Raw genomic sequence first — 24,687 nt, forward strand, 5'->3', positions numbered from 1 at the left:
ATGGAAACATTTAATTTTTGGCGGAAGGTCAGGGAAAGTATAAAGTACCATAGGAGTTGAGTTAAAAGTGACATTTATTGTTTGTTTGTTTTATTATTTGCAATACGCAAGCCTCCCCTCTGTTAACAGTGCGCAGCATTTACATTTACATGATGAGACATAAGAAAAATATATACATACACATATATGAGGTGAATAGAGAGAATTCAAAGATGACACCCAGCTTGTTCGCCACCCATGATGGTGAAGGTAGGAGTTAGGGTTACAGGTACACTGTACAATAACATTTATTTACAAAAAGACAATAGTATTGCAATTATTTAAACCGGGATTTGTACTTCACAATCAGCTGTGCTTCTGGTGGACATGGCACAGTTGCAATGTTCGGTGGCAATGGATCACTGCTCTGCACAGAAACGTCCAAAATTCCATATCTGTGCTTCTCCAACACAGCAACAATAAGGCCTTTCACAAAGTCGAACTGCATTTCATCATAGACTGGTTTGATCACCCATTGCTTACTTCGTTTTGAAAACACCTTAGTGTAGCGAGGCATCCTTACTTTACCCCTAGTCCTAGATTGTTCACGTCCGACATTGCTGTTATGTGCCAAGACCACTAGTAGAGTGCGATGTTTCATGCCCCGAAAGCTAAAATGCAAGCGCTCTGGCCTGTACTTTAGGCACATATTGTGGAACACCTCCAAATCTCCTGTGTGACAGAATTCTAGCAGTCCTCTCAAATCTCTTGATAGAGTTTTGTCGAAAACAATCTTTTCAATGGCTTTGTGTGTCGGTGAAGATGGAATCAACCACTTCTTCTTCCGTGCCTCCTCTGGGGACAAAGGGCCATTTTCACATTGGTGGAAATGTTGATTTTCTGTCCAGCGGTGAACGTTGGTACAGTGGTGCATCAGTGACCGCCATTTTTCAAGTAGTATTTCCACTGACCCTTCACAAGTTTTTGAGCTCCACCAAAGATGGTTGGTGATAGAATGGGACTACTGCAAAATACTTTCAAAACCTTTTTTTTTCCTACAGCCGAGATTTTCTTACTGATTGATTTAGCAAGATGCCACACGTCAAATTGATGATTAATATGTGGGAACTGCTCTCATTGTCTTGGCAATTGAAACGTGTCTGTCCGTGGCTATGAGGTTGATGTGCATTCCCCTTGATTGTAGATATTCCACTGATTTTATAAATCCTAGTTTCTCCATGGCCACTGAGGATGTACATTGTGTTACCTGCACGACCACCAAACTCACAATTTTCTTACTATCCATGTCCTGAAAGTGGTAGGTGCAGTACTTGGCAGAAAATCCAGGGCTGTCGCACTCTCCATCGCCGGCTAGCCTGAAACGTTTCCCTTCGAATGTACTTAGAGACAATTGTTCACTTTTCCAAGCATCACTAATGGCCGGAAACAGATAATCACGTTGGTATATGTAGTACAGCGATTTAGAAATGAAATGGAGTCCCACAAACTGAAAGAAAGCCTCTAACTTTCTAAAACTGGAACCACTAAAAAGTGATGCAGCTGCACACAGTAGGTTGCCTGCTGGCATTTTCCCCAGCATCGTTTGTGCAGACCATGAGAACCTATGATTTAATCTACAGGCGGCATTTATTTTGACGTTACTGCCCTATATTTGACGAGTCACATTAATCAATGGCTTCCCACATACTTTCCCTCTAACGGAACGCACACATTCCCACATACTTTCCCTCTAACGCAATGCACACATTCCCACATACTTATAATTTCCATCAAACAACTGTCGAATACAATGTATTTGCTCTCTTTCATTAGACTGTCATCCTGCGTCAACGTTGTTTCGGCCTGTGACGTTGTGGAGATTTCAACACATTGGAAAGTAATATCGCTGATATCAAGTTCTGATGCGTCTATGGATTCTGCGGCTGGTTCATTCTCTGTCATTTCGACATCTATTACTTCAACATTGATGGGAGAACAACAATGTCGACATGTTTTTGGGTGGCAAATATTTGGCGGGTATAGATTTTGTGAATTGATCTGCAACTACTTCAGAGCTATCTTCAATACATTCAATATCATCTTCTTGTGGTGGTGCGGTCGCACTGTAGCAATGGTCCAATGCAACTTTGCTGTATTCTCCAAACACAGGTAATTCATGTTCTGGCCATTGGACATGAGCATCTCGAGCCTGAACATGCCTCGCCTCAATTAATAGTTCCTCCATAGTGTACATGGTCTGGCAAGCAACATCTCTCATTCGCTTCACTGTCTGTGTATGTATAGTTCTGACACCCACGGGTAACTGGAGGAGAGATGGAAAAGGGATGTTCAGTTTAAAACACAAGATAAAGTGTAGTCCAATTGACTGGAAAAAAAAACATAAAATAGTCCCCAGCACAAACATTTTTTTAAAGTTATGAACTGTTTGTAACTAACCTTTTTTTGGGTTTTTTTCTTTGCAACTTTTTTGACTCGACCTTCAACATCTGCACGCTGTAGCTCCGATTCGTTTCCGCATGTCCTCCCTTCCTCTTGCGCTGCAACGACTATATTTTCTGTATCCGCATAGACAGCATGGAATGAGGCTCCATCGTCTCCCTGAAACATAGTACTTTCATTACTATGTATCACAATATTGTTAGCATAAAACACACGTGAGGACGAACACACAGGTACATCTGAATAGCAAAACACGATTTAAACATTGTGTGCAACAATCAAACGACAAGTGTTAGACCTGTGATGATCTATTTAGATGGAACTGTCAGTATCCATACCTCTGGTTTTGCATGAACTGCCATGAATGGTTGTATTGGAGAGGAGGCATCAGCATCTCCCTGAAACACAGTACTTGCATTAGTATGGTTTTCAATATTGGAAACATCACACACTTGGGGTCGAAGACACAGGTACATATAAAGAGATAACCACAAATGATGCATTGTCTAAAACAATCAAGGAAAATCTAAATATGATCACATTTCATTGAGTTATTTCTCCGATTTATTTACATCTGCATCATCTAAATGGGATGTTGTGATTGTAGTGGAAGCTCCGTCGTCTCCCTGAAACACAGTACTTGCATTAGTATGGTTCAATATTGGAAACATAACACACACTTGTGGTCGAACGCACAGGTACGTATAAAGAGATAACCACAAATGATGCATTGTCTAAAAGAATCAAGGAAAATCTAAATATGATCACATTTCATTGAGTTATTTCTCCGATTTATTTACATCTGCATCATCTAAATGGGATGTTGTGATTGTAGTGGAAGCTCCATCGTCTCCCTGAAACACAGCACTTGCATTAAAAGGGAAGAAAGTATAGCAAATGGAATCACGTTATATGATCACGCATGATGGAGCTGTCAGTATCCATACCTCGTGCTGCTGAAGAATATCTATGGATGTTGCAAATGTAGTGCGCACTTCCGAAAGCTGTTGCCCCGATTCGTATACGCATGGTCCCGCTTCCACTTCCCCTGGAATTACTTGAATGTCAGGCTCCGCATCAAGTGCAGGGGTTGACGCTCCATCAACTGCCTGAAACATAGTACTTGCATTAGTGAGGATTACAATAGTGAAAACATAACACCTGGGGTCGACAGCACAGGTACATATCAACGGCTAACCACGAATGAAACATTGTGTAGAACAATCAAACGACAAGAATTCCAGCTCTGATGACGCTTGATGGAGCTGTCAGTATCCATACCTCCTGCTGGTGAAGAACATCTAGAAATGTTGTAGATATGGCGGACGCTTCAGCATCACCCTGAAAGACAGTACTTGCATTAGTATGGATAACACCAATTATAACAGAAAACAAACACCAGTGGACGACAACTAAGGTGTATATCAATTGGAAAGCACTAACCAAACATTCGGTAAAATAATTACACGATAGAATAAAACTATTACTTGACATGCATAAAACAGGTCTGTAGCGGATTAGCCTATTAAGATTACCTGATACGCGCTAGAAGTGGTTGATAACTGCGACCACGTCAAGGATGTAGAATGTTCTTGCTTCAGATTCAAGGGATAGTCAAGAAGTTGTAAAGGTGAATTATTGATTGATAATGAAATGCCAATATTAAAAATAGCCATGTAAGGCGACAGAATACTTGAAAAATGCTCAATACAGCACAGTTCCCTGTTCCCATATATATACATTGCGTTTGTGGGTTATGAAATCGAAAAATAATATATTGATGAATGTCATTATTCAAAAAACTATACACTCATATCAATATCGAAATTATTACAAGGGATAGAACACCTACAATATCAATTCATCCATTCGGCTACCTACACACTACCACAAGGCCTAAAGCTAAATCCGGACACTTGACTCACCGATGGCGGAATGTGGACGTATAGAGTGGGAATAGCGTTTGAGCAATTTCCGTGTCGTTCGCCGTTTATTCTTGTTACCCAAGATGTTGTGTACATGTCCAAGGAAAAGTGCGGCTGCAGATGCAGTATCGATCACCCCTCTTGTCCTGTAAGACTTGTTGGACTCTACTTTCCAGCTCATCCAGTGGATAGCCGCAATGTCTGACCCATTCTCTTATTCGATCAACAGTTTTCGGGAATACATGCATTGTAGTGCCTTCAGATTTCGCATGGGTCTTCGAAGGGCAACCGCTAATCGAACTGACAAGCATTGTTGATAAATCTGAAAAGTAAATATCGACATTATTATACAATCTTCAAGAATAAAGATTTGATACAAAAGTAAATGAATCATACAATGATCAATGCAAGGTTTGTTTTGGTCGCAGGAACTATACCAGTTCATTATGTGCGGCTTAGTATTTGCATAAGTTGCAGAAATGTATAAATGATGTGACTAAAATCTGAACATGTGACTCGTCCCTTGGATGTTCTGTCTTTCACGAGAAGGCAACATGCTTACAGTATAGACTGGACCCCCGAAGGATGCAATTCGATGACAATAGACACAGATGAAAATAAATAGATCTATTGATAGCATAGCAATGGAAACTCAAGTCAATAGCACTGAGACCAATGAACATAGCACTATTGTGTACTCTACTCGCAAATCGATGGAAATTTAAAAATCTGCGAAATATGGCTAGGATACATGGCCTTACCTTGACCAACAAACAGTTGGATTCAGCAAGCAGAGCAGTATGTTGCAGGAGAATAGGTGGGTGGCCACGGGTAGCACACCGATGGGTTTGCTCTAAGCGGTCACAGAAGTTCACAGATAGCACGACGACGAGCAGATTAGCGTAGATCTCAGTGGTTGCCAGGTAGCACGTTCAGGAGTTGACTTGCAAAGCACAAAGATGTTCTCATGAGACATATCAAGTGGTATATAAAGTATTAGAAACAGGGGTGTGTTTGTGAATGAATGACGTATGTATGTCGTGGTATTAGGGGGGCGGCCTGCTTCAAGGGGAGGCCTGGCTGGAGACACGGGGTCTGAGGAGGCCATGTGACCGATGGCCCCTTGGTGTGGGATACCTTTTGAAGTGTACATGCAGTTTGGCACCTTGGCCTTTCGCGCCCCTGACAGCGCGCATCCCCGGGTGCGAACCGCCTTTGATAGAGGGGGTGGGATGGATGGGCCTGGGGCGTGCAGATAAGGAACAGGAAGACTGCTGAATGGAGACACACTTATGTGGATTGCAGGGGGGCGGCATGCTTCAAGGGGAGGCCTGGCTGGAGACACGGGGTCTGAGGAGGCCATGTGACCGATGGCCCCTTGGCGTGGGATACCTTTTGAAGTGTACATGCAGTTTGGCACCTTGGCCTTTCGCGCCCCTGACAGCCCCCCCATGCCAGCGCTCATCCACTGGCGCGAACCGCCAGTGATAGTATATCGTTGCTTATCAATAACAAATGCCACATCCTGTAGATTCTTGTGAGCACAGACCCACACTTCAACCGGTGTATTATAGTGGTCAAGACCCTAAGGCCTGTATAATCCAATGGTAATTGTTAATATAGATATATGTGTGACTTTTATAGAGACATAACCTACTGAAAGACTTTGAACAAGTGTTATTTAGTGCATGCATTATCGAGAATATGTTATGTTAGCTTAGATAGATAGTGACCACCCTGCTTCACAGCGACCAGACCTTCACCCTTTCGGAGCACAGATGTCCGACGTCCATCCTTGAATGGAGACACACTTGATTCATTTAAAAAAAATCGAAACAACCGTTGTTAAAATATATGTGGCGTTTTATTTTGTATCTTATTTTCATGACACAAAAATACAAGACTTTAAAGATTATACAGGTCAGGTTGCAGCGCAGCGAGCGACAATCCCCTGTACTGACCGCTGTCACTCAGGAACGTTTCTCTAATGGCACGAATGGCACAGGCGGGTATCACTCTTCGAACGCGGTGTCCAAGCCTCCCGTGGAGCCACCATGTAAAGGAACGATAGGCCACCAGCCTGTACCACCTGTGAAAAGGAATGAAACAAACTTGTTTTTAAATGACCAAGATAAGTTTAATAAACGTTTGTTGTCAATGACAATTCTTGTAACTAATGGCATTCTGCACTGACAAATGCTATCTAGTCAATGCACACTATTGAACGACTTACATGCGTTATAATGATATGTAGATGTAATTTTGGATATAGTAGAAGAACATGAAATAGGAGTGGCATGACAAGCAGAGTAGACTTACTCGTTACTTGGATTACGAGGATGAACAGTTGCGAAGTTCGTGCATAAGCACCATCATTATTCTCAGCACGGCCCGTGTGAGGCAGGCTGACCTGAAGTCTAGCAGCTCGGTGATGCATTGCGGTCGTGGCTCGCCTTCCGAAATGTAGGCCAGGCATCCCGAGTTTTCTCGGCAGCAGCAGTTCTCCTCCTCGGTTGGCATTAGCTCGCACCAATTGCATGTGCACCAGGTGGAGACGCCGTCCATGCGGCTAGGCCCAGGCTCTTAATCTGTTGATTCGTCCTGCCAACTGCCGTCCGAATCCCCATAGTTTTCCCGTGCTTCCCTTTCCAGTAGTTCATCCTCGGTAAACTCGGGCTCGTACATGTAGGGCATTATTGTAGCCATTGTGTGGTAAACAAAGTAGAATAATTTACCGAGATGGTACAAGTGTTTACACGGACTACAAGTGGCGAAGGTAGCTGACCAGAGCACAAAAACGAGTCACAAAATACTCTAAGTAACACAGAGAGAGGAATGAAATCGAAAATCTGCTGCTGTGTGTTGTGAAACGGTCTGTTTATACTTATTGAGGAAAGAGGCGTCCTGCCATTTCCATGGCGACACATTAGCTGAAGCGCAGCGAATGTTGACACAAGACGTGCTTTGGCGTTGGGAAATGGGTGGTACGAGTCTGCTGATGACAGGCTCAGGGGCGGGGGAATTGATTTAGTGCCGCAGAAGCAGGTCAGCCAGGGCGATGCGGCAAGTGATAGGATTATCACAAAATGGCGGCTCCCTGGTGCCTGTTTTCGCGTGCGATTAATGGACGAAAACTCGGGTAAGGTCCATAGGAAAGTTTTCTAAAATCGAGCCACTTAGGCTTAAAAAAACATGGCCGACCCATAGGGACAACAACATTTTTTACTGGACCATGCCTTTAAGACTAAAGTCTACAGCGCAAAAGAAATATAGCTCCTCTAACGCCACCCTTCATTGTCTTTCAACAATAGAGTGCAGATATTGTATAATTGATGTGCTCTGGAATAGCGTCCAATCCAATTCCTTATTTCGTGAATACATCGTGCTTCAATGTTTTGCTTGTAGGCATCGGCATGCAAGCTTTCTGACATTTTCTACAACAAGTAATCAACAAGAAATTTGTCCATCTTTACATTTCAAAAATTACCATTACCAAGTAGACTACAATTCAAGTCGCCTTGGCGGGGTATCATGTAAAGTTTTCAATAAGCAACAATCGCGCCTCTGAGATCCTCATTACCTACGATACCGCCACTGCGCAAAGCTACAGAACAGTAGGTACATTTCACCAAGCCATCCTAACCATCACCTACCTAAGTGAGAATGACAAACATGCTCATCTTCAGGATTACAATTACATAACTATTCTATGTGAAAGATGGTGACACGCATTAAACAACAATGCTCCGATCTTTTACTCGTCTGACTGGCTTGGAGCAGACCGCACCAGGAATTCTGGGAACGAGCATGCTAAATTAGCAGTCTGATCCAGCCTTTTGGCAACGCCCAGCAGGACCAAGCTCGAACTTCGTTATGGCAATTGAAGAAAGGCCTAGGCAAAGCCAACTCACCTACGAGCACGCTTGGGAGCGGCTTATGCGGGAAATGTCGACCATTTATGTGCGTGTTGCACTTCATCCTTGAAATGATCTACAAATAAAAATTAATATATATATATATCAGATTGCATTCCGTCAAGAGAGCCCTCTTGTCGAAAAAGTGAGCCGCACTACACAGCGTGGGAGTGCAACGGGTATCAATACAGGGTTTATCCTTGAAAAGAACGGGTTGCGAACCATTCGTTTTGCAGTACAAAAGTGTCCTTTATTTCACAAAATTCCATTCACGGTTACAAAAATATTTAAAATCAAGGGTTAGCAACCCCAGCCCGGCATCAAAACAATGGAGGCCAACAACGGGACGACGTGTTTCACTACTTCCTGTAGCTTGATCACATGGTTCCCCCCTGGCCACAGCATACATTAACACTCTTTGATTCTGGTCATTCATAGTCATAGAGAGAGGACTGCCCTGTTCTCTAGGGCCCATAGCAAAACAACTGCCTATATCCGTTCCATACAGATCGGTCGTGGATTTCTCACACATTCCCATCGTTGTGCCAGTACAGATCACTTTGTATATTCAATAAAATGTATAAAATACTGTTCACAGTGAATTCACAACCCATAATGCCTGGTTCTCATTCTTCTATAGAATAAACAATATTGATTATAGCTGCCCTCATTTGAATTGCGTAGTGCAGTATTCTTGACAGGAATCCTAGGCATAGTGCCCAGATTCTCGTGTCTTTTAAGATAAAGTCGACAATTGTGAACTTAATTCTGTAAAAAACGGGAATGTCAGATATTCATTCAAAAACGGGGGTATTGCACAAATGTGCGAAGGTGGGTAGCAAATGGATTCAATTAAATTTTTGATCACATAATGTGTGATTCCCTCGTTTATGATGAATCTTCATACTTCGATGAGGGACCAACAATTTTGCCAGGTAACCACCCAACCTTATGACCGCTCTCTGGGTTTGCCCGACATTGTACATCCAATTTCACACCCCTTAGAAATTAAGTGTAGACAGCACGTCCAGCATATAGAACCCCGTTGTCAAATTCAACCAGATCTCCATACGAACTCAGATAAAATGCATTTCTTTTCAAGACATTGTCTATGGAATACAACCCTACAGTCCTTCCATTAACTCTACGATGGCCAGAATCTCTAATGTTTGCCATAGACCAAGAATATTAAAAGCCTTCCGACAAACCAAACCGTTTGTACGGAGGTATTAAAAATGAGTATTACAATTCAAATTCCATGGTGGTAAGAGACAGTTGATCACAGTTTAAACTTGTGGGTATAGTACACAAATATCTAACTCCCATAGCGGACTCGTTGTTCAAAGGTTACAGTGAGAAACATCCATTTCCGTTCGCATACATTAATAACATGGTTAGGCAATTTACTTAGTTCCCTCAATTTGTACATGTTGAGACTCAATGACATAACTGGTTAGGGGCATACTAAGTGGAATATGTAAGTCTCATCCATGAGTGGCTGAAAGATCTGTCTTTCTATTGGCACACATTCTGCTCATTCTCCCAAGAAGGTGTATAATTCTTAGTCTATATTATGTCCCGAAGGGGTCTTACTCTCGAAGTCTATAATACACCGGGTCTCACGTTGTTTTAGCAGTTTTTCTCTATTGCCACCTCTCGGACCAAAGTTTATTTGTTTCAACCCAATGAATGAGAAGTCGCATAGCTTCCCTCCGTGTGTTTCCCAAAAGTGTTTGGCTATAGGATAAGTAAAGTCTCTGTTCTTAATTGCCCTGGTGTGTTGTAGAATCCTCGGTTTTAATCTGCATTTGGTGCTACCTACATACCATTTACTGCAGGTGCATTTCAGAACATAAACAATATATTCTGAGTCACAGGTGATTTTTTCCGTAATGGGTAGACTGGTTTTCAAAATGAGATGCACATATGAGGTGCATTCGTCCGCATACTTGCAGATTTTACACTTCGAGCAATTAAAAAACCCTCTTTTCTTTGCGTTAGCCAGGTAGATTGATTCTTCTTGGGTTCGGGTGCCATGTAGCTGCTCACTAGTAAATCCTTTATGGATTTGCATTTCCGTAGATCTTTATCTGTGGTTAGTACATGCCAATACTTTTTCACGATAGTTTTAATCGTTTTAGCAGTCTGACCATAAGTTAATACCAGCCGTACTTTGTCTCTCTCCGTCAGTGACTCATATTCAGCATTGGGTTCCACTAGTAATGACATCCTCTCCGTTGTCATGCTCTCAAATACGCACGTTCAATTATTCTTTTGGGATATTTCTGTTTGCTGAATCCCCAAGCTGTGATTTTACTTTCTCTGTCATAAGTCTCAATTTTAGTACAATTTCTTCTTAAGTGAACAAACTCTCCATACAGAATGCTCCAAACCAAATTCTTACAATGGGCACTATTGGCATGCAAAGGCATATTGACACCTGTGGGTTTTCTGAACAAGTCGCTCTTAATTTTTCCATCTTCGATGAACACAGTAAGATCAAGAAAAACAACTCTTTCTGGGCTATGAGTCTCGGTAAACTGAAGATTGAACTCGTTATTTAACTGCTTGACATACTCCTTCCATTCTGCTGATGTTCCCTTCCTAATAATTAAAAGGTCATCGATGTACCTATACCACATGATCACTTTGTGTGTATTTTTCATGTTGTTCTTTGAATGCCTCATACTTTTCCCCATTAGCCCATGGTTAAGTTCGCGTAGGGGGGCAAACGTCGTGCCCATCGCTGTGCCCTGTATTTGCCTGTAATAATTTTGATCAAACAGAAAAATATTATTCTTGAGGCGCAGATTGATCATTTCCAATATCATCTCAGAATGTCTGGTGTAGTTCAACGATCTTGTGTTCAGATAATGGGCACATGCTCTTAGACCTTGATCATGTCTTATTGAAGTATTGGTTGATACCACATCCATAGTGGCCAGGATGTAGTCCGATTCACATGGTAGTTCATTCATTTTCAATAAAAAGTCCTTTGTGTCCCGTAAGTACGAAGGTAGAGATAGTACAAAAGGGAATAGTGTCTCATCGATGTACTTGGACATATTTTCCAATAGTGATCCTGTGAGAGTAACAATTGGTCTTCCCTGGTTTTTTTTTTTACATTTGTGGACTTTCGGAAGAAAGTAAATGGTAGGGATGGTACTATGTTGTTTGTAGAGAAACCTCACTTCCTGATCCTCTAACATACCTTTCTCGATCCATACATCAATGAATTCTTGTACTTTCAATTCTAGGTCCACAATTGGATTTCCCTGAAGTTTCTCATAACAGGAATGATCATTCAATTGTCTATTGGCTTCTTTAATGTACTGCGCTCTGTCCATCAATACAATGTTCCGGCCCTTATCCGATGCCTTAATGATGCAGTCAGATAAATATATACACAAAGACAGTCAACGGTGAACTACTGCATAAGACAAAGCAATGCATGAAAGTGTTTGCCAGAACACAAGAAGGACATTTAACACAGAAAAGAGGAGATCTGTTTTTTCCCATTGCTTTATTTAACACGCATTGGCAAAGCCAACAGTTTTGGCCTTTGTGTGCCACCGGATAGGAAGATGTATGGTATATTTATCATTCAAAGATGGCTTGCTTGTTTCCAGAGAGCTTCTTTGGACATGGTCATCCAAGATTGTGGCACCCATGGTAGAGCTCACTAAAAATTAAAGAGTTCCGAGGTGGGTAGGAATGGGTGGTATTAGCCATAGGGATTACATTGGCTCGGGGCAGGGAATGAGTGAGATTACAACTGTATCCCTCCACAAATGTCACCCCTGTTGGAAAAGCATTACAGACCCACTTTCAAAGCCCATATTTGAAGCTCTTAGGCTGTCAGCGCCACCTAATAACCCACACTAAAAAAAAAAAAAAGAAAAAAATGGAGGTCCTTCTGCACGATACTCAAGCCCGACAACCTTTACTACACGTTCATAATTACATTGAACTTGTCGTTCCAATCTTGTATCGTAGGTGATATCAATATACCCTATGTTTACTGAAATGTCAAGAAAGGAGATGTCTGCTAGGTCAAACACACGTCCTTCTTGAAATGCATGTTTTGAGGGCCTTTCTTGAAATGAGAAACAACCCTGACAGAATTTTTCAAACAAGGACCCCACAATTCAACTCCTAGGGTGACCCGAAAAACCACCTGGAATAATCAAACATTTACTCAAATATTCGATGAAAGCATTTCATAGCAATATCAAAGAACATAGCGAATATTTCAAGCAGAGATTGAAACCAAATCACTGGATTTACTAATATTTCAAGTTGACACCAGGGTATTTTCAAAATGATTTAGGTAGGAGTTAAGGGGAAAACTACAAGGTTCATGAAAACGTGATGCCAATTGTGGAGAGAAATATTTCCCGATTTCAGGGTTTATAACAAACCAGTAGAATGGAAAAAAAAAGTTTTAAAAAAACTACACCATGACAGCAATATTTGGAAAATATTTTTGCTACAAATTCAAAACTAAACCCTTCCTTGGATGTTATTTAAATGCTATCTGCTTCAGTCCAAAAACACAAGGGTGTTCCTGAACAAACTAAGTTAAAGGTATCATTTAAATAGCTATCAGCAATAGTTCAACTGGTAGCCTAAACAGTATCAAATTGTCAGTATTTAATTTTCTGGTATCTCACGGCTGAAGGTAACCTTATGAGACTAAAGTAGATACATATTAAACAAGAACTTTCTTGTATTTTATTGTTTGTAACAAAAAACATACCAATTTAATAAGTACAAATTACATCAAAGAACATACATGAATAACACAGTTTATAGAAAAAGAACACACTGATTGACCAATTACGTCAATGAACACAGAGTCATGCAAAATTTAGGAGAAATAGGGGTACAACCCCAGATCAGATTGTTCATATGTAACCCATATATGCCTGTTGCCACAAAAAATGATTTAGTATTGGCAGACAAGATGTCAAGATAGAAATGAAACTATCCCTAGCTGACCCTTACTTTGTCTAAGGGGTAAAATAAAACAAAATCAATGACAGATCCTGTGAACAACAATGGGTGCTGTGTGTAAAGCCTATTTTTTGCAAAAGAAACCACAACATAAAAAAGGTCACATAGGATGCTGTGTAGTAGGCCTAATTTTGGCTAAAGAAAACCACAACATTAGCAGTATCGCACCAATCTTCATTTGTGGAATAGAAATGTCCGATTATTTTTCGTATGGTATAAAGTTGCTTGATAATCTGCTTCAGTCCAACATGTTGGGTGACAAAGCCACAAATTTGGCAGTAACTTTTTAAAATTTAAAATGTTGCTCATCCTTCCCTTTCAAGTGGTATTTGAAGCGTATGTGTTTTGTTCGGATCAACACGCTGGAAGAAATGAGATTTAAAAATGCACTTTGATGAGTAATTTCTAAAAAGTGTGGGTAGACGAGAAGTCCCCAAATGTCACTGTCGAACGTCTCCCCTTTCTGTATGTTTCAGTGTAATGTATAATAGTTATGTTTGATTCACCTTCAGACCATTGCTCCTTCAACGTGTGCTTCAGCGAAAACCCACGTTGTACTTTAAAACCATAACAAGATGGCCACACACCCTTTAAGCTTGGCTTTGAGTGGGAAAATACACAAACTAGCCTCAGAGGTGACCTGTAAGCCATAAACTGATACCCACTACAAACGCTTCAAATACATGACGGATGTTGCGGCCTGGGCACCGAGGATAAAGACAAGCCCTGGAACAGCAGTGTTCGTGGATGCCACTTTGACAGTGTAGGATCAACAAATTAATTGAGGCTCCGGTTTAAGTTTAACACCTTTATTGCACAGTAAAGGTGGCTAGATAAAAGCATACAACTCGTAAACTGAAAAAGGACAAATTGGAAATATAGTGTCAAGATGAAGGTTTAACAAAGTACGTTCAATGGCACGATGTAAATAGAACCTACTGTCAAGTTGCTGATCTCGCACAGTTCCAGAGGTAGCACCCAGCTCACGTTTCTGCTTCTCTGGTGGTTTCTTGGAGACATCACCCTCTGATCACAGGTTACCTGCCCTAGGCTCCTGAACGTAGATACCATACACACTTACCAGAAGGTACCAATTATTGCCCCTTGCCACAAATACCTTCCCAGTAAGAACTCCCCTTTGCAAGAGTCCTTGTTAGACTGAAGTTAATACCTCCCACCAGCCACCCCCCTTGGCTTCAAACCCCAAAACGCTGTTTTTGGGGGGGGGGGTCCGACTCCTGGCAGAAACTATGGTTAATTCCTTAATATGCCCCCTTCTGATGCTCTCCTGGCTCTGCCCACTGCCAGCTTCTGGAATCGAGTCAAGAACAAAATTATTGGCACCTTTATCACCTTGCCCTTAAACTTGTGTCAAGAACTGAGCTGTAGCTCTCAGTAAGCTGTAGCTGTGCTCCCTTTCTGGAACACTGTCTTAATTCCCACAAAGTCTGTTTTCTTTTACCTCCTTTTACGTCTCTTGGACATTACCCCAAAAATACAGGGGATTGGCGAAGGAATAATTCTATCTTGAGGGATTCTTTCTCCTGCAACAGGCCCAGTGTGTCTGTTCCTTGGCTATGGCCCATGTGTGTGCCTGGCCTCCCCCCAATATTTGAAAGTCACCTTCAAGTAAGGTTGGAAGTACAAACGTTAGTGTGCAGCTCTGTGCACAGTCTTTGCTCCGAGGAGATGATACTGTCCACCTGACTGGACAGTGAATTGGGGTTCAAAAGTACAAATGCCACCCACTCCGGGATCTCTAGTGGTGGACACCTCCCAAATTATCAAAGAGCAGTTCAACAACAGTCCAAGTGGCAGTGTACATAATTGTGGGATATATTGACCCTATCAACAGTATTTCACCACATCACCAAGCGGCCTGTCTGCAGAAAACACCAAATAGCTGCGCTTGCTCCTGTGCGTACCAGACCTCAAAACTGCGTTTTGCAGCAACAAAAAGATGGCTGCACCGTCCTGCCAAGCACAACTTCAGGCAGGATGAACAAGGGGATACAATGAAGGAGCGTGCCAGTGTGTTCTGAAACATTTAAATGGAATCAAGTGAAAAGGCAGCACTGCTTTGCTGAAAACCCAAAATTCCCCATCAAAATTAAACGTTTTCACCAATTAAAAATGCTGCTTTGACGTCAATTCCATATGTTCGGTCTTAAAACCTACTGTGATTAAAAAGGCCCTACCATGCCCAGGATATTTCATTGTGCCTCACCAAAATCAGGCATAATCCCTGAATGACAGGCCTTGTCAAACCAACTCAGAGAACTCAAGAAACTTCACTTTCTGCTTTGCACAGGAAACGTTTTTTTTTTTCTACTATAAAGTGTCAAAGCAATGAACCCTGCAAAAGAAATAATAGCTCTGTGCACATGTCCATTCCAGGAGACCTTTGCCTTGTACAGACTGTTGTGTACAAGAAACCAACTATAGCTGCAAGGCAATAGTGGGAAGTTAGATGGCAAACCGAATTTAAAGAAGGAAATGCTAGCAGTTTTCAACACACGTGTAAAAATGGACTTTTGCAAAAACTAAAAAGGAAAAAAAATGCCCATTTAAAAAGTAAACTGTTGAAGGAAAGCCTGCCATTACCTAGCAATGTGAAGGGGTTTGTGGCTGGTGAAAATACATACAGGGTGATGTGGTCGTTTCAGTCTTGCTGTTACTCAATTTTTCTGTGATACTGTTGTGATCCAAGGGAGGAACCCTTACGGACTCACAGCAGTGAGTGCGAGTCCTTTCGGTCTAGTGGTTTGTCTCCACAATATCCAATAAAATAAAATAAACCGTACGGGCTCTTAAAAAATAGGTGGCTTTCTCGTGGTGGAGTTCAATTAGAGTGGTCTGTATCTCTTTAGCTAGTAGTGCTGGGGTCCAAGGTAGGGTCCATTGTCAAAGCAGGCAGGCAGATGGTCGCTCAGCGTTTTCTCTTTGGGTCGTGGTGTTGAGATCTAAGTTAGTGTCCGTTGCCTCAGCACGCAGGCGAGGGCTTGCTCAAGAAGGCGAATGGGTTATATAATCTCCGGGTGGAGCCCGATCGTCAGGGAGGTTGCTGGCGGGGAGCGTGTGTCGTTGCAGGTAAGGTTGTTTGTCGCACTGAGTCCGGGGTCCTAAAGTCGGACAGCTGAATGTGCGACAGACACGGGATCGCTGTGAGTCTATAAACTGTACTCGTTTGATATTGATACGCAGAAACAGCAGGCTGACAGGGGCTTGCGCTGGAGGTTGGAGAAGTGGACTATGTTTGTTTGCTGTGGGGACACTGTCGCAGCAGGCTGGTATGGGCTCGCGCTGAAAGGCGAAGAAGTGAGGTAGACAGAGCGAAAGTCAGACACCAAGATACTTGATCGCTGTAGATACGCCTCGCTAAGGGTAGAATTCGCTGACGCGCTCAATCTGGGGTGCGCAGGCAGTTGGACAATACGTAAGGTGATTTAAAAGAACGAACTCACGGTTGTAAGTACATCTGTTGTTATGTGCTTTGGCCCCGAGCCAAGTCCTGAGGGCGCGGTGAGTTCAGCTTACGGTTTTCCAGCAGTGTGTCGTGAAGCGGGAATCCAGGAGTATCTCTTCCGAATAAGCTAACTTGCTTAGGTTGGATTTAACAAGGTTCAAGAGGGCCGCGGAGCCCGCAGAGCCCAAAGACCACAAGACTCTGCAGCAGACTCCGCGGCCTGCTGGGTATTTTATCCTTGGTAGTGTTAGCAGTAGAAAGAGGACAAGAAAAAAAAAAAAAAAACTCAAATCCTCAGGCAGGTACTGGAACGGAGCTGTAGAGTCTTCCACTGATGCAGACCACAAGACTCTGCAGCAGACTCCATACATACAGGGGTTATTTTTATTCCACAGGTTGGTTTTAATTGCGGACCCAAAATAAGAAAATAAAGATTTAAAAACACATGGGCTGAATTTGCAAGCTCCCAAAAAAAAAAACAAAAAAAAAAAAAGTTATTCCAGTTGCTAGCCCTGAAACTTCCCCCTAGGAAGGGAAACACACCATAAACTCCCAGGACACGAAAGTGATAATTGCCAGCTTGATAAACTTTGAATGGGCCAGGACAAAGACATTCGTCTGTGCTCCAGGCCGAGACAATAGAAGTCCTGGGACACTAACCTGTGAAGTGTGAAGGGGCAATACAACCTTCAATTAAGCTGAGAAACCTCCACCTTGCCTTGAAGGAAATGACAGTTGGTAACAGTTGAAGGAAGGGAAAAAAATAAATGATCCAGTGACATGGACTGCCATTTGCTTCCAAAGACTATTTTATGAAATAAACTTTAAAAGCTTTTTATCTCTGCAGCAAGACTTTGTAAAAATATAAGATTTTCGCAGTGTAAAAGCACATTTTTGGGCTTGCTTTTAAGACTTCATAGAATTCACTGACACACTGGGGACAGAAATGGCAAAATTCGAGCAGATTACGAGAAAAGCATCCATGTTGCAAATACACATTTTTTGTACATACATCCCTTATGATAATCCACACCCATGTATAAAGTTATAGAAATTTGAGTAATATAAATCTCATTAAAAAGCGCGAAAAACTGGTAGAAGGGCGAACCAAGGTCTCACAGACTGGAGGATTAGACTGCAATGTGCTGTACAAAATATGTAACCTGTGTAGAACTATGGGAGGGTTTTGGACATTGTAAAACTCACCCCATAAATCTGAAATTTTCTTGAAATCCAACCAGCTGAGAGCGAGGCAGAGACCATCACCCTTGTCCAATTCAGTTGTTAGAGGCGTGTTTAGTTAAGCCTGCCCCAGTCATATACTTTGATGATGTCACTAAGTATCATAAATAAGAGTCCCTGACAAGACTCTAGACACACACACTTCCCGATTTTCCTGCGCCAGCGTCCTGTTCCATCCATCCAGATTCCATATCCCAACTACAAGGCCAAAACATTGATGACCCTACTCCAGGGCCCACTGCAAAACACAAGCATTGCTGATCCTGCTCCAGCAAGGCATCAATTCTGAAATCACACTAACATTCCCAAATAACCAAATGGGAACGCTGGGAACACTGGTGTTTTTGGGATGCATCCTGATCCCACTAAATGCATGCATCCTGCAAACCTGCCATCCAGCTGATCTTTAGTATCCAGTGATCAGGATTGCCTAGCCGTTTGCCAGGTGCCCTTCCATGTAGTGACCAGAACCCTTGACGGTCCAAAATCCCAAACTAAAAGTGGACTGCAAGTATCATCCCTACCCCATCTGAACCCATAGTATATATCTTGTCTTGCCTTGGTCCTTATCCCATCCTTACCCGGCTAACTTGTAAAACTGTCAGAATTATCCGTGCAACCGTGCCCTCGATTTGTAGTGTTAGAGCCACGTTACTCTTCATTTCTGTCTTGCATAGATCCTAAGTCATCAGCGATATTGGAGTTAAATGAATACATTTCCCTTTAAGAAAAGGGGTACACTGCATGAAGGGTCGCAACTGCAGCGTAACATGATATTCATGGGTGGCATTCCTCTTTTCTTAGCCATTAAATCTAGTTTAAGTAAGATTTGCCTTTCAATTTTAAAGCAGATTCCTCTTTTCAATGCTCTATTTTCATAAAAACTAACCTCACTCTACCTTCCATCTCTCTCTCAATTAACCAGCTAGACTTAATTTCACTTCCATATTGTACCTGTGATCTGTAACTACACCCCAACAAAAAACCGCACTCCAAATCAGTCTATTTCACCCCAACTTTCACACATGTCATTTTGATGCAACAGGTTTTAAACTTGCCACTCATTTTCGAACTGTATGCTTTTGGTAAACCATTCTATGTGATCATTAGTGTCTTTGCATTGTTGATTTAGTGAGGAAATCTATTTGCTTCAAGGTTTTTAACCCACATTCATTTATTTGTCCATTTCAGAGTGTAATTTCATAACTTTGCATGGGGTTTAAATTTATTTGGGGAGGGAAGGTCAGATTTGTATTCCGTTTCTTGTTTCTCATTCCGGATTACCTGCCGCTTCTGTTCATCCACTCGGAATTGATTATTTGTGGGTTGAGGGAACATTGCAGGGGGAAATTCTAACTTGAGTGCTATCTGTCCTAAATCAAAACATGCTCCTATTCTGCTGTGCTGTGTATGTTTCACTAGAAAGTTAAACCCAGTGCATTGCTCAAATTCTCATTGTAATTATCATCCCATTGGTGATTGCTGCCCCATTTTAAAAATTGTATCATTTCTTTTGAATTTTAAAATAAATAAATATTGTATTTTACCAACCAGCCTGGTTCATGGTCCATTGTGACCTGGGTATTTGAAAGGGGGATGGGGGTGATGAGTGGTGTACCATCTCAATATTGAATCATTAAAAAGATGAGCATTTCAGTTGTGCGCTGCATACTAGGCAGAGACCAAGGTGTGTGTTGCCTGATTGAAATCCTTACCAAATTGGGGTCCTTCTCCCATTAATGCTGTGATTGATGGTGTACCAGATTTTTGTCCTCACCCCGCTTCAAGAGAACGGCAGGGAAAGAAGTGTTTGTTCACCAAGTTGAATATGCAAGGACCTCCACAACCACTACTGTGGAAAGATCTTCATGATCAGGGTTGTGCAGAGCTACGATACCCTGACAGCAACTCAGGTTGCAAGAGGGGACAGCCTGCAGACTGCCCCCCCACCTGAACCCAGGTATTGCCTCCAAAGGTCACATTGCATGGTACTTCTCCTGCCCCTGCCCACCACCCAGAGTCTCCCAGCCTACCCCAACAGGTTAGCACAATGTGGCACACACCATCCACTGCACAGTCTGGAATGAGTCCGCGAGTCAGGGACACTGGATTGGAGACCAATGTCAGTGCAATCGCTGGGCACTAAGATCAACTGAAGGATCCACAGGTGAGCAAGAATGAACCCCAGTGCCCTGCAGAAAGATCCTGATCCATGGTGGCTGCTGATAGGGGTGGGTTGTGTGTGGCTCCAACACCTTAGGAAGATGTGGTAGCAGTAGCAGGTGGTGTTGGGTTCCGCATCACAAAGGAGCGCTCCGTGACCACTTGCGTGCTCAGAGCAGGTACTTTAGCATCAGAAAACAATTGCGCAGAAAGGAAAACACAAAAGGACATTATGAATCACGAACTTGCAGAGAGCAGGGAAAACATTTTGTAAAATCTATTGACTAACTTTACGCATTCACATTTATTTAAAACCCAGCAACAAGATGAGGCAATCATTTCAGAACCCAATGAAAACTACCAATACCCAAGCCAAAAGAAATTTGAATCAAGGCAATTTAAAACCAACAAACGTTGCCAAAGTCATAAGGGGACGAATGAAAGTCCCAGAGTTTGTAAAGCTTATTGCCCATGTTTAAAGAAGTGCATAAAAGAAGCTGGTACAAACCCACACTGCCAAAGCCAAGGAAGAATCAGACCATATAATTGTCAGTGTTTGGTTGATGGAGAAGTGGGGAAAACCAGAGTGGCAAGAAGGCTGCCCTTCTGGTAAAGGTTATTCAGAGGGAGAGGAACATAACTTTCAGAGGTTTTGGAAGTCACAAAAGTGTAATAAACACCACCAATGTGAATCTCGTCTTCCCGGAAGAATTGCTTAAAACCCCGTGTTGTAAGCTGATCTCAACCTAACAGGCGCTTGCTTGCAAATATGCTGACCTGTCAGTGGAGCATATCAGGTCAGAGGTTGTGATAAGACATTATGCTGCTTGAGCAGGGGAGTACACCGGAACAAAGACCTTTGAAGTAGTAGGGCTGGCATATGAGTAAACCAAGTGGAGGTTTATGAAGTGCTATGAAGTGGTGTTAAATCATCCTGACAAGCGGTCATTGCTGAAGAAAGTGTTATATAAACTGCTGCAGAAGTGGTTAATTGTTTCTAAACAAAATATGTTGTTAAAGAACAACCCTGACAAAGACAATTTGTGTTGATACTGATGAACTAATGAAGTTTTCTTGGTTTATGCAAAGAAGGTTGTTGGAGTTCTTACTATTACAAGTGGAAGAGAAAGAACCTTTGTTGAACAGTTCTGAAGTGTTGGAACTTTTGTTGAGTTAGAGTCACAAAGAAATGTGTTGGACCTTTGTTACAAGACAGGATTTCCTTGTTATTTTGTAACTATTGAACAGAATCCTGCTTAAATCTGGGGAAGGGGAATTCACCCAAAGGTTAAGGAGAGATAATTAACGTATTGTGAACTTAACTGTTATATTTGTTGCTTTTTGAACTGCCAAACATTACCTTGTTGAGTTACTGTATGTATAAGTGTGAGGGACACAAACCTTTTGTTGATGCATTTCCTTTATTTTAGGCTGGGAAATCCTCACCAGGCTAGGGATAGTGAGGTGTTTATCCAACCTTTTCAGCTAATAAAATGACACGTTTTGAAAAACCTTCACATAGTTGTACGCCTCACAGTAAGCAGTGGCTGACCCAGTATGATTCAGTGGGACATTGGCAGCCTGGCATCTTGCCATCATTTTAAGTGTGTCTGGCTGTACATCTTCAGGTAGATTACTCGTGCATCCACAGAACATGGCCTCAGGGTGGATTTCTGCACATTTCTGGTGGTTTTCATGGGGGTTCAGAACAGCCTTATGCATTCTCTGGTTGGACTGGTTCACGTATCAGAGAAGGGCCTGGTCATTCTATCACCACCCACTCATTGCAGCTTCACACTGCAGGTTCCCATATACCCTGGGCATGCGAGCTGGGATCATCCGGACACCTTAGAGAGAATTGAGACTGTTGAAGCCTAGTGGCGGGGGGAACCTGTAGGAGGATTAAGGGGCTTGAGGAGATCCAGTCCACATTAGAATGCACAATGCGTTGCCCACTGGGATCATAATGGATAACAGTCGAACAGTCACCTTATCAACTGATCTTCATGCTACTTGGCTGGTATCCCCGCTCACCATGGCTTGAAGGGGTGGTGTACTAGCCACGGCTGTTCTACATCCACTCCAGGGCACTTGTCAAGTCTGGCAATCTTGCAGAGAGAAACCCTTAGGGTATCAACTGGCCATGCTCTAATCATAGCTCACGAGGAACCCACTTATGAGAAGATTAATTTGATGGCCTGCTCAGGATCAGAAGCTCCTGGTTCCATTCAAAGTCAAATGTTCAGGTTCAATCCAGAAGTATACATTGAAACCTGCCAAATCTATAAGTCTGGAAGCTCGAATTGAGTCGCAACAGCAAGAACTGATGTAAGACTGAATGAAAGCATAGAGGCCTTATAAACATAAACATCACAGAGGGTGAAGGAAAGTAAAACGATCAATATTAAGATCCTCTAGCAAGCTGATAACATTGAAGATAAGACAACTTGCAACAAGACCAAAAAATTATTTTGATTCTTTAAAAAAAAAAAAAAAAAAAAAAAAAAAAGAGTTGAGCAAGGCAATTTCTCCAATTGTCACACCAGGTTTGAAGATCAGACCAGGCATAATTGGTGTCTGGTGTGACTAAGTGGGCGAGGCAGGTCAAGAAATGCTTTCATGTGAATTGCATTAAATGTTATTGGAGATCACAGATGGGGACAATACAGTCAATGAAAGAGTTCCCAGTGTATTAACACCTATGCTGGCAAAAGGGGAGTATCCAAGATCTATTCTGATGTAGAAGACCCTGACCTACCAGCACAAGTTCACCATTATGTGAGCCTATATGATTCTCCCTGAAGCTAAACGGGAAACCTCCTTTAAACTCTTGGATGGCTTTGGCCGATGTTCTCAAATGCATGAGAAACTAATATTTTGAAATCCTTGAATAGGTCCTCACTTTGATTCTACTTAAAATTTCCGTCAGTCTTCTTTTGTCACCATTAAGACTGGCAATCCGATTACCCTTGAGATGCTATAGAATCAACAAATAATTCAACAAGAAACCAGGCAGCAAAGGTACGGACTAGGTTGATTTGCATATAGCGTTGCGGAAAAGGACAGGAACTGACATACTATCCCAGTGCCAAAAAAGATAGCCCCTGAAGAACGGAAACCTCTGGGCTTTTATAGGTTTTTACACAATGAGTACAGAAACGTCAATATGATACAATTACTAGGATAACTTAGCAATGGACTCCTTACTGTACATGGGTATATGGAAAAATGAAAATGTAACATTTAAAAAAAAAATTAGGGTATCTCTACCCACCAGTAAGTATGCATCGTTAGAATGCACTTCTAATTTATAAACTACAAAGCGTAATCATTTTTGTGATTTCAGATTTACTTTACCAAGTTATCATCTGGTGCAACTGTTGCACTAACTCTGCAAGCAACATCGAAATGGCTTGGTTTAATGGATACAACATCAACTACCAGCTGTATAGGTACGCGGCGCATCACACTTACTGCCACAACGAATATGCAGAGTAAAAATAGGCCCTAAAAAAATAAAAGAATAGGGGAAGACGCATGGCATCCTTCCCCCCGATTCCATAGATGTGTACGGATCAGTTGTACCAGCAATGCAATGCCACAGGAGGGAGCTCGAATACTTTTACTGCCGATATGCAGAGGTAATTTACTGTAAAAATGCATCTTAATTTGTCTGAATCACGAGGTGCAAATATAAGGATACCGTTTACAGGCCTAAAAAAAAATAGCCCCACTGCGAATGGAAATTGAACCAATGTAAATTCAGCTCTCTAAAATAAGTGTACCCCCACTTCTGAATCCTATGTGAAGTTTGGACAACTGCCATTGGAAAAAACAAATCTATATAATGAACTGTGCATAACGATGAACGACTACACTTGGGGGGGAAAAAAGCATTTGAACGAATGCAGCGACAGGTCTATTTCCCCATCTAGTATCCCTCCATGAAAAGCACCTAGACATCGCCCTGGGGACTACGGAGAAGTCTGCATAACTAACAGCCGAGCCAGATAACTTGCCTCCGAGCTAATCATCAGTTCTGGAACACTGTGAACCATGGAAACCGTGGCTGTAGATCGCGGCACCTGCTGTTTTCCATTCTTGTTTTGCAACCTACGAAAGAAAAACAAAATGTAGAAACCATTTATTGAATTAGAGAACTCCTCAAATGAGTAAGAATAAGGCTTACATGTGACAAGTGAAAATATTTTGCAAAGTGCAGTGTATGCGTTTTCTGGATGCATTACATCATAAACTGGGTATAGCTCATCGTGAACATTCTTGGGAGCGGAAACGCATAACGAATTTCACATGTTTAGAGCTATAGGTTGACAAAACCAGTTACTCAAAGTACCACAGTTAAGCACATGTAGGATCCTTTCTATTACAAACTAATCTTGCCGCTGTTGCAATGTACTCCGCTCTACTGCATTCGGGTTAGATTTGTGCATTATAAAACCCCAAAAGAAAGCCTAATCTGAATAGAACCATCCTCCCTTACTGACGGAGGAAACCACCACAC

The 24,687-nt window shown here is 42.1% G+C and overlaps 1 protein-coding gene and 1 non-coding gene across 2 annotated transcripts in view; both read right to left on the reverse strand.

The window, feature by feature from the left end:
• Positions 1 to 24,687, reverse strand: part of CTDP1 (CTD phosphatase subunit 1) — a 1,764,689-nt gene that overhangs the window by 1,589,752 nt on the left and 150,250 nt on the right. The window contains exon 3 of the mRNA XM_069620649.1: positions 24,185 to 24,278. Within this exon, the coding sequence (XP_069476750.1) occupies positions 24,185 to 24,278 (94 nt within the window). The remainder of the gene's footprint in view (positions 1 to 24,184; positions 24,279 to 24,687) is intronic.
• LOC138499013 (U4 spliceosomal RNA) lies at positions 7,826 to 7,970 on the reverse strand. The gene has a single exon (XR_011279070.1). It is a non-coding gene; the product is annotated as a U4 spliceosomal RNA (small nuclear RNA).

Source organism: Ambystoma mexicanum, chromosome 5q (genome assembly GCF_040938575.1).
Source record: "Ambystoma mexicanum isolate Mex_15411 chromosome 5q, UKY_AmexF1_1, whole genome shotgun sequence".
Taxonomy (NCBI): Eukaryota; Metazoa; Chordata; class Amphibia; order Caudata; family Ambystomatidae; genus Ambystoma; species Ambystoma mexicanum.